Source organism: Panicum virgatum, chromosome 5N, assembly GCF_016808335.1.
Source record: "Panicum virgatum strain AP13 chromosome 5N, P.virgatum_v5, whole genome shotgun sequence".
NCBI classification, from domain to species: Eukaryota; Viridiplantae; Streptophyta; class Magnoliopsida; order Poales; family Poaceae; genus Panicum; species Panicum virgatum.
This window is the reverse complement of record NC_053149.1, coordinates 33,753,568-33,764,076: the sequence shown is the minus strand read 5'-3', so window position 1 is coordinate 33,764,076 and position 10,509 is coordinate 33,753,568. Positions and strand designations below refer to the sequence as shown.

The window sequence follows — 10,509 nt, the reverse complement described above, 5'->3', positions numbered from 1 at the left end:
CACCGACGTTGTAAATCAAGGCCTGAGATTGCTATTGGGATGGGTATCACCGACGTTTAATCATCTGGGCACTGACTTGTGGGTCCTTTTGGTTGATGCCCATGCCTTCCGAATCCACCGACTGAATCAGGGGCCAATCCCTGATTTAGGGGCATTGTGAACATGTCACGTTCCCCCTGTAACAAGGATGCACCCATGTATGTTGAGGAGTCAGGCCGGCCGGCACAGTCGAGGCCGGGCGGCCTGGATTTTCTCCGTTTTCATCCATTTTTGGGTTGTGATCTCCTGCAAGCACAACTCATCCAAAACTTGTGGAACATATTAGAATTATATAAATATGCATGGAACATAGTGCAAAAGCTCATTTTATTCCCGAGAAGTTGACGGTCAAAACGTGAATTAATGGCCGTCAACAGTGGTATGATCGGGTTGCACAATATCCGTTGAGGGGGATGATTTTATGGCAAATCTTATGGTGATTACTCTACCAATCTTTGATGTTATTCTGGGAATGGATTGGTTGCATCGTTATCGGGCAATAATATCAGACCGTTTCCTTAGAAGCTCCTTCAGGCCAGACAATAACTTTGCAAGCCAGTGCTCCTTCTTACTCTATTTATAATGGCAAGTTTTTTCTTGGGCACTGATTGGTGAAAACTAGATTTCTTTGGACCCTAGCCAAAGAACCAAGTCCTTAATGATTAAGGACATTCGTGTGGTTCGAGACTATCCTGATGTGTTTCCTGGTGAGTTGCTAGGAATGCCTCCCAAGCGTGAGGTGGAATTTCGTATTGATCTTATCATTGGTACTCAACCAGTTACCTTGGCACCTTACCATTTGTCTCGATCTTTTCAAGAAGAGTCGAAGAAGCAATTGGATGACTTATTGTCTAAGAAGTTGGTTCAACATAGTGTGTCGCCTTGGAGGGCTCCTATCTTCTTTACTAAGAAGAAGGATGGGAGTTGGCGCATGTGCGTGGATTATCATGGGTTAAATGTTGTGACTATCAAGAATAAGTATCCTTCACCTCGTATTGATGAGTTATTTGATCGTCTGAGAGGTGCTCGGGTGCTCTCCAAGATTGATCTGTAGTCTGGTTATAATCAAATCCCGGTTAGAGAAGAAGACATGAAGAAAACAGCGTTCGCCACCATGTATGGGCACTATGAGTTTAGGGTTATATCGTTTGGCTTGACAAATGCACCTCCTTACTTCATGGAGACAATGAACAAGATGGTACATTAATTAATTTGATGATTTTGTTGTGGTATTCATTGATGACATACTCATTTTCTCCAAGACTGAGGAAGAGCATGAACAACATTTGAGGCTAGTACTTCCGACGTTGTGGGATAATAAGTTTTAGGCCAAGTTGAAGAAGTGTGAGTTCTGGTTATCAGAGGTTAGTTTCTTGGGGCATGTAATAAATTAGGAAGGTATCTCTAATGATCCAAGTAAGGTTTCCATAGTTGTATAGTGGGAAAGACCAGCAAATGTCAAGGATGTGAGTAGTTTCTTAGGTATGGTTGGTTATTACCGTAGATTTGTGAAGGATTTTTTCTACAATTGCTAAGCCATTATCTATGCTCACACATTAAAATGTGAAGTTTGAGTGGACTAATGCGTGTGAGCGTAGTTTCCAAGTATTGAAGGAGAAGTTAGTGATTGTTCCTATTCTCATCCTTCCTGAGCCTGGTAAGCGTTTTACAGTTTATTCTAATGCTTCCAGAATTGGACTTGGGTGTGTCATTATGCAGGAAGGGAAGGTAATTGCCTATGCATCGAGGCAGTTAAGGAAGCATGAGGAGAATTACCCACACATGATTTAGAGCTTGCTGCGGTTGTATTTGCATTGAAGATATGGAGACATTTCCTCTATGGCGAACCTTATGATTTCACTGATAATAAGAGTTTGAAGTATATTTTCACGCAGAAGGATTTTAATTTGAGACAACGATGATGGTTCGAGTTAATCAAAGATTACGATATCAATATCCAGTATACTCCAGGTAAAGCAAATGTTGCTGCTGATGCTTTGAGCCGCGCAAGTCTTGAATTGTTTAATATTAGAGTTTGAGCGGATGGACATTTCTTATTGTTTTGCTGGAGTATCAGAAATGGAGACATGTGTTATTCTGGATTCTGCCATACCCGAGCGGGTGTTGGAAGCACAACAGCATGATCGATTATTGCGAGAGGTGAAGAAGCGTAATAGTGAAGGTAGAGTGGGTGATTTCACTTTAGATGCTTTAGGGGCTATTCGGTTTCGTGTCATCTTTGTGTCCCACAGAAGGCTACGGTGAAGGATGATATTCTGTGAGAAGCAGATTGCTCACCTTACACGGTACATCCTGGTGAAAACAAGATGTATCAGGATCTAAAAAAGAGTTATTGGTGGAAGAGAATGAAAGTTGATGTGGCAAGGTATGTGGCTTCATGTGGCGTATGCCAACGAGTTAAGGCTGAGCATAAGCATCCTGCTGGAAAATTGCAATCATTGGAAGTTCCCTTGTCTCCATGGGATGATGTTGCCATGGATTTTGTGGTTGGTTTACCATGTACGCCGAAGGGAAAGATTCCATTTGGGTTATCGTGGATCATCTTAGTAAGGTTGGACATTTCATTCATATTCCCTCCACAAATTTAGCGAGTGACTTGGCTCCTAATTACATGAAAGAAATTGTGAGGTTGCATGGAGTACCTCATACCATTGTTTCCGATAGAGATGCTAAGTTTGTTTCCAAGTTTTTGGGAGAGCTTACAGAGTGCCTTGGAGGTGATACTTAGCACTGCTTTTCACCCTCAAATGGAATGTCAATCTGAGCGTACAATACAGACCTTGGAAGATATGCTGAGGACATGTGTCCTATCTTGGAAGGGCAGCTGGGACAATCATTTGCCACTAGTTGAGTTTGCTTACAATAATAGTTATCATGCTAGTATTCAATGCGCAACATTTGAAGCACTTTATGGAAGGAAGTGTAGGTCACCACTTTGCTGGGATGCAGTGGGTGAGAAAGCAGTTTTAGGACCAGATTGGGTCCAGCGGACTGCTGATCGGGTGGCGGTGGATCGACAACATATCCTAGCTACTCAGAGCAAGCAAAAGAGCTATGCCGATGTTCGAAGGCGAGGCTTGGAGTTTCATGTTGGGGACCAAGTACTTCTCAAGGTATTCCCTACCAAGGGTGCAGTTAGATTTAGTACTAAAGGGAAGCTTAGTCCGAGATATATTGGTCCTTTTCCTATAGTGGCACGAATTGGAAGGTTGGCATACCACTTAGACTTACCACACTCGATGAAAGTTGTGCATAATGTGTTCCATGTCTCCATGTTGAGGATGTATTTGAGAGATCCCGAACACCATATAACCTTGGAACTGGTGACAATTGAACAAGACTTGACATTCGAGGCCCGTCCTGTGAGAATTCTGGAACAGTCCGAGCGGGTGTTACGGCATCGAACGCTCAGGTATGTGAGTATGTGAAGGTCCTTTGGACAAATCAAACTGAGCGTGAAGCCACTTGAGAGCTCGAGTCACAGATGCAAGAAAAGTACCCGAAATTATTCACCTCGGGTGAGTATCTTAGTTTTCCTTAAGTTATAATAATTCTTTTATGCCTGGTCTGAAAAATAAAGAATTCGAGGTGAATCCTTTTGAAGGGGGAGAGAATGTAATATTCCCAAAAAAAACTTTGACCAGGTGAATTAATGTGGGCAAAAGTTGACTTTTGAATCATTGGTCATATGAACGATCGGAGACCGTGGATGCGTAGTATGAACGATCGGAGACCGTGGATGCGTAGAGCTCGTCAAAGCGAATCCATTTTACTACTAACATGTTACATTTGGATAATGGGTTAGTTCATTGCTAGTCGATCAATCTAGACCGTTGGATGTGGCTTAGGTTTTCTGTTTCTTGTCTAGCTCCATCACGATATTTTTCCCGACTCCTATTCCTGCAGCGCCGCCACCTCCCATTCTCCTCCTCAGCTCTCATCATCATCTAGCTCCCATCCTACCGCCGTCAAGCAGCTCGCCGTCCAGCAACTCGGCGCCCTGGTGGTGCTGCCGACGTCCTGCCCCCAACCTGCGACTGGCTGTGCTGCGCGTTTAGGTGTGGTACCCCATCTTTCTATTTCCCTCATGGCTTAATTCCCTTGCTTTCCATATGCGCTTGCACTACTTCTTGTGGTATATGTGAATGGCCTGCTGCTTGTGGTGCAGAATTGCTACCAGTGGGCAGTGTGGGGAAGGGAATTTGGGAAGGAATAAGGAAAGAGGAAGGTAAAGGAATGGAAAGGGGAAAAGGTAGGGTATTGTGAAATCCATCGATTCCATTCACAAAATCGTGATCTGGACTGATAGGCTATCTCCAAACGAGTTCCTTGATGTTTGTAGATGAGTTCCAAAAGTCTGATTGGTTCCTGAATACCTTTAACAATGGTCTGAATTTCTGAGCAGCGAGCTTAATTCGAAATCTGGTGTCAATCTGTATAGAATTTCAGTATCTTGTACATACAAAAGTTGTAGGTTTCGTCGATATTTCCAATGGCGCTAATTTCGCTCAATTCCGAATAGTGGTTTACGAGTAATGGTCAAATTAGTACTGCTGCCCGACTAGGTTAAAATCTGTGCAGGTATATGTTTATCTGTTTTCGATGAAATTAGAGTCCAAATTTTCTCTCTCACTTGTAACAAAAGATGTTAGAAATTTTCTATAGTCGTTCGAGATGTATTTATTTGTTGCATTTGCTTAAGCGAATCAAAAGATACGGTCAGATTAGTGAGCCAGCAGCTTGTACTCAAATTTCTGGATAAACCAAAATTTGTAGTTGTGTAACTTATGCTAGTACCTAAACATGGATTTTTGCACAGGTTTGAAGAGTTCTAGAGTCGAAAGTGATACGCCAGGTTCTCATCAAGGTTAAGGCAAATGCATGATGAACTGTTTCTTGGCAATTTGCTTGCCATCTCTTTTCTTATGCTATCCTATGGCTTTATCTCGGGAGTATGATACTCAAGTCCATTAGTTGTTCATGTTTCATGATTCAAGTTTCAAACTATTTTTTAAAATTCCATTCATGTTCCGGTAGATCTAGATGTGCAATTTAGTTATTTATTCATATTTCTGTGAGTAAGTGCTGCCCCTACTTGCTCGGCCTTACCGGTAAATGCAAAGGATGTTTCAAGTTGGGTCCGTTTCAGACAGAAACTACCGTTTCACAATTGTTTATTCCTTCATGGTTCATGTATGTTCTTTTTTGTTCTAATTGTACTTGCTGAGTATTGTTACTCACCTTTGTGTTTATTCAGTTTTTAGGTTCCAATTGACTGCGGCATGCATAGGAATGGGGAGTAGATGGTCTGCAAGAGCACATACATTTGTTTACACATGCTTATATCTTAATTGGTGCCTAGAGTACATGGTTAAGCTTGGTTGATTTATTCAATCCATGGTTGCGACGTTCATGTGGTTGGTCAGATCAACTTATTTTGTTGTTGGGATGGGCTGTGATGCTTATTCTTCATTCGTATGCTATTTTGGTATCTTGTGATATAATCTGTTTGTCCAGTATGTACTATTTACAGGGGAAACTCTCTTGAAATTTTGTATAATATTTATACTTGTGTTATTATTATGTAGCCTACGGATTGTGGAAACATCCGGGGTGTTACAGGTGGTGACAGCTCTATTGGTTCCTTCGTAACCCTCCACGTTTGGATATATCATAGAGCGGTTGGTCGGAGTCACCTGGCAGACCAAGCGTAAGCTGGTGCCCGATGCGAGTATTGTGCCCGAGAGATCGATCTTTAACTCAGCTATAGTGCTAACTTAGGAATCCTCTCTACCCTTTCCACTTATTTTGGTGTGTCCTTGGACCGATAAGAATAGGAGTAAGCACACATGTTTTCTGTGGATTTGATAACTTTTGGAATACTCTGTTGTGAAAGTTACAACGATATCCATGCGCTTGCGGATGTGACGCTAAAATATCCAATAGGCCTGGACTTGGAATTCCAGGGCTAAGAGAGGAAAACAAAGACAGCTTAATTAAAAGTTGATGTTATATCAGAAGAGGATTTTCTTTGACAGAAAAAAAATCCTACCTGGGGTGTTGGCGTCAATGAGTTGGGCATGAATGGCATGGATTTTGTTCTCCGGAGCTAGCTGCCCAGCATGAGCAACCTCCTAGCAGGTCACCAAGCGCTCATCAGCACCGAAAAAAAAGATCCACCTGCAATGGGAAAGGAAATCGGCGAGGCATGCTAGAAGCCTCATCGTCGCTACAGTCCTTACCCGAGGTGGCGACGGATGGCCGGTGAGTGATAGGAAGAGCCCTCGCCTGGACATTTGCTGCTGGCTATTGTTGTGCGAAAAACTGACGATGGTTTTTCTTGAAAGAGGTGAAGCTTTAGCAGCCGATGGGGCTTGGGGTTGCTGTTCTGATATTTCTATTTATGATAACACAGAGGTGGAGCTGAATCAACTGAGGGAAGAGATGAAGCGTCTTGACCCAGGGGCGAAATGGAAATAGATCAGAGGTAAAAAGACGGATGGAAAACCCCCGCGTTCCGAATGAGCGGGCAGAAATGTAGAAGGCTAAGGACAAAGAAGAATTTTCCAGTTTGCCGCTCGCACGGAATGCGAGAAATCAGCTGTGCGGAGTCAGAATCCACGCAGAGGAGGAGACTAATCGGACTACAGGAGAATTTTGAGAGTAAAATTATATTCACTCTAAAAATAGGGGCAAGTGTTGACACCATTTTTTTCCATGTGTCAATTTTTTAGACAAACGGCCGATGAGAATAGGCCGATGCTGAAGTAAAGAGAAGAGCTGAAGCAAATTGGGCCTGTGGGCCAGAGAAAGACGTCGTAGCCGATGGAGCTAAGGAAAGAGCTGGTGGTTAAAATCAGAAAGTTATCTTTTAGATTTTATATCATTCAATTAGGTAAGTTTGATTTCGTGTTTCGCAAATTGTAATTTTGCCGTATCGGCAACGGGGTCTAGGTTTAGGCTATAAATAGCAGACCTCCGATATTTGTAAATTTTGATCAACTACATCCAAACAAAACTTTTATACATTCAGTACATCTACTTTTCTGCAAGCGACTTTGCTATAGTTGCAGTAGCTTTTTTTTTTCTTTTTTCGAGTTCTTCTCAGCAAGCACGTTCATCGCTTGCTAGTAAGTTCCATGTCAAATTGCGTAGACAGATCCAGATTGACAGCGCATCGCTTCTTCCTCTGTTTATTTTGTTCAAAGTTATTGAGTAAGTTAGATCCATTCGGCGGGCTTTAACTTATTCACCTGTTTCGAGCACTCTAGATCCGTCCAATGGGGTCTGGTTTGCTCATCAATTTATTGATAAAAGTTATCAATTTGTTAGGTTAATTGATCCGTTAATCTAGCTTGTTATTACTTATATCACCAAGTTATCGGTAATTGCTTAAATCTTGCTAGGTTAATGCGTTTAATCTGGTCTGCTTTAAATTTTTACCACAAGTTATTGACATCTGCTTAGGTCTTGCTAGGTTAATCTATTTAATCTAGGTTGCTTTAAGTTTTTATCACAAGTTATTCAGCTTAAATGTATCTTGATCGGTTACCTCCCATAATCTGATCACGCAGGCCAATTTTGACTTCGATATAGGTGTTGCTCATGAGCTACGCTGCTTTAAGCATGGCTTGCATCCCCGCGTCTGGCTACATGATAATCGATTGTGGGCATCATCTACATCGACTGGCTAGCCGATAGCCTTTTGCATCTAACGTCTATCCTTTTTATCAATTGCATGTCAAATTAACTGGCATGCCTAGCGCACCAAACACGCGCCTATTGGGTTCGGTATGTTGGATCGAAGCAGATCTCCCCGACCCTAGCATACATGGAGCGTCCGGCGGGGCAATTTTTCGCATCAACATAGGGGTGGTCATTTCGTGTTCCCTCGCTGACTGGAGCTACCGTGGTGTGCATGCGTAGTGTGGTAGCTAGATAAAAATGGCAAAATAAAGAGTAAAAATTTTATCATATGGCAAATCTGTAAGAGTCATTTTAAAAGTGGTTTTTGAACTTGTGGCAACCATTATAATAGCAAATATGTAAAAATCCTCTTATTACTGGGACTCACGTGGAAATACAAAACGGAGCATATGGTGCGTTGGATTTGTGATGGACAGATTGTAGGTTTGTGGAAATCGACTTCGGAGTTTCTTCCAGACTTGCACAATCATCTATTCATTATTCTTTACTGTTGCAACATCGGGATATTGAATTCGAGTTGAACCTTCATGTATCAGAGATCTTGTTTCCTGTGGTAGCTCGCAAGCTAAAACGTGCTGGGTCGAGCTCCTCACGAGCCTAGCCGAGCTCATATTTCTGCTCGCTTAGCTAGTGAGCCGAGCCGAGATAGCTCGTTACATTAACAAGCTGGACCGAGCTGAGCCGAGCCGAGCGGACATCCAAACCTACCAATTATCCTGTCATCTCTCTTTACATTACAACTCTTCGTTCAGCAAACTTCAACGTCAAGCAGCATTGAGTATCAAACAAAAACTCAAGCAGCATTCAGTACAAAAAAGATTGAGGGGAAATGGACGTACATCGTGTCAAATTGGAAAATTTGTAAACGCACCAGCAATCGTGTCAAATTGGAAAATTTGTAAACGCACCAGCAACAAGCGTCATCAGGCATTATACGAAACTGTACCAAGGCCCTGATTGGATCTTTAGCCCTTGGCAAATTTGAGGATTAAAGTTTTGCCATTGAATTAGACCTCTAAAGTTTAGACTCTAGAGTTATTTGGATCCATAGGCTAATTTGAGAACTAAAGCATACATCCCAATCATTAGCTCTACCTTCCATGCATGGGGCGAGGAGAAATCACTTTTTGGTGGGGTTCACGTAGAGATAGTCCCAATAAGTACATCTTGAAGGGGCTAATTTTTTGAGGGGTGCTAATTCACTTAAGCCCCAAATAACTCCACCCATTTAAATCCTTTATGGGTAAAAGGGGCTAAAAGAGGAGAGACTAATTTATTAAACTGGCCCCAAGTCGAACATCGGCTCAGAATGACCAATGAACATAGTTTAATGAAAACTCCAGCAAAAGGATGAAATAAAATTACTACGTAGAAAACAGATTCCTCTGTATATGAAACAAGGGAACGAAATTGTTGACAATGGCTTCTACCTTATCTCCGTGTATGTTTCAACAGTGAGATCGTGAAGCTGTAGTCAAGAAACATTTTAGGAACGAAAATAAGATAAGATTAGGGAAATCATCATGTAAAAATGAATTCTATATTGGAGTTAAACATGTAAATTATGGGTGTTGTGAGAACACAGCGAGTAGGCCAATCGTCCACCAAAAGGGAAGAGGTCCTTCCAGCAATCCAGCTTAACATACAGGCTTCAGTTTCTCAAGATATACATCCAGCAATCATTGGTTCAAATATGCTAAAAAAGATGTTAATGTCTGCACAATTGTGCAGAGAAGCACGATGCCCGCTGCTAATACAGCTAAAACCAGCCAAGGGTTCCTGAAATGATTCTGCCATAGCCATGCTTTCCATCTATTAAAACGGTTCTGATAGTGCTCTTCCATTGCCAAGAACACGTTTTTAAGGTTAAAACTGCCACCCATGTTAAAATCAACATTCTTACCAAGCCTCGATAGAAGGGTCGACACTTCCTGGTCACAGCGCATGTAATGCACAATTATTCCTCTTTTAGTAAGCACACTGACGTCATCGGGCTTGCTCATAAGCTGCGAGAGACATGCAATATATGCAGTGAAATCATTCCCAAAGCGAGGGCATGTTTGTTCAAACCCAATCAAATTCCTGAATAGGGAATTTGTCTTGGTATCGATTCTCAAACATGGCACTACCATTATCCCATCGATGAATGTAATATCCAGAAGGGAATGAGGATTATGTTCACCAAACTCCCTTTTCTTGAATTCTATGCCAGCACCATGATAATGCATGACGCGGCGCCAGCGCCGTTGCCCATATCGTGAAGTACGGCAGTGTTGTTCCGATAATAATTTACGCTCTGTATGCCAATGATTAAGTTTCAGGTATGGAGGTCCTTTACGAAGAAAATCAATGAATCCACTAGGCTTCTGAGAAATTTGATGGCCGTCCTGCGACTTCCTACTTGGTCGAAAGCACAAATGGCACAAGTGAAGCAAATGGTGAAAATCGCTTGGCCTTTCAGCCTTTAGGATTCCTTTGGGATAGTAATGCAGCAGGCCTTCCACACATCCTGCAATCTCATTTTGAGGAGACGAAGGATTAGCACTTTCTCCAGCAACTAGTTTATAAATTCTCTGAACAACAAAGAATGGAATTTGATTTTCAAGCAATAGAATATCATTTGCAACACAACTGTGGTACCACTGCCCGACCTGATCAGATCTATCAAGGTTTTCGCTAAAGTCCAGAACTTCTTTTTTATTAGTTTGGGACTCTTGCTGACAAAATATCACTTCGCTTGAT

The 10,509-nt window shown here is 42.0% G+C and overlaps 1 protein-coding gene across 1 annotated transcript; it reads left to right on the top strand.

Annotated features, from left to right (window-relative positions):
* Positions 1–1,129: 1,129 nt before the first annotated feature.
* Positions 1,130–5,665, top strand: LOC120674748. The gene is made up of 6 exons (XM_039955880.1): positions 1,130–1,237; positions 1,759–1,767; positions 3,929–4,118; positions 4,229–4,312; positions 4,880–4,927; positions 5,318–5,665. The coding sequence occupies exons 1-6, from the start codon at positions 1,130–1,132 to the stop codon at positions 5,443–5,445; spliced, it is 567 nt and encodes a 188-aa protein (XP_039811814.1). The 3' UTR covers positions 5,446–5,665.
* The last annotated feature ends 4,844 nt before the right edge of the window (positions 5,666–10,509 follow it).

Bases quoted from the DNA above. Each gene is read 5' to 3' on its own strand.
- LOC120674748 (XM_039955880.1), top strand. From the start codon at position 1,130: ATGAAGAAAACAGCGTTCGCCACCATGTATGGGCACTATGAGTTTAGG. The intron at 4,119-4,228 runs GTGTGGTACCCC...CTTGTGGTGCAG, and splicing joins TGGCTGTGCTGCGCGTTTAG to AATTGCTACCAGTGGGCAGT. The intron at 4,313-4,879 runs GTAGGGTATTGT...ATTTTTGCACAG, and splicing joins AGGAATGGAAAGGGGAAAAG to GTTTGAAGAGTTCTAGAGTC.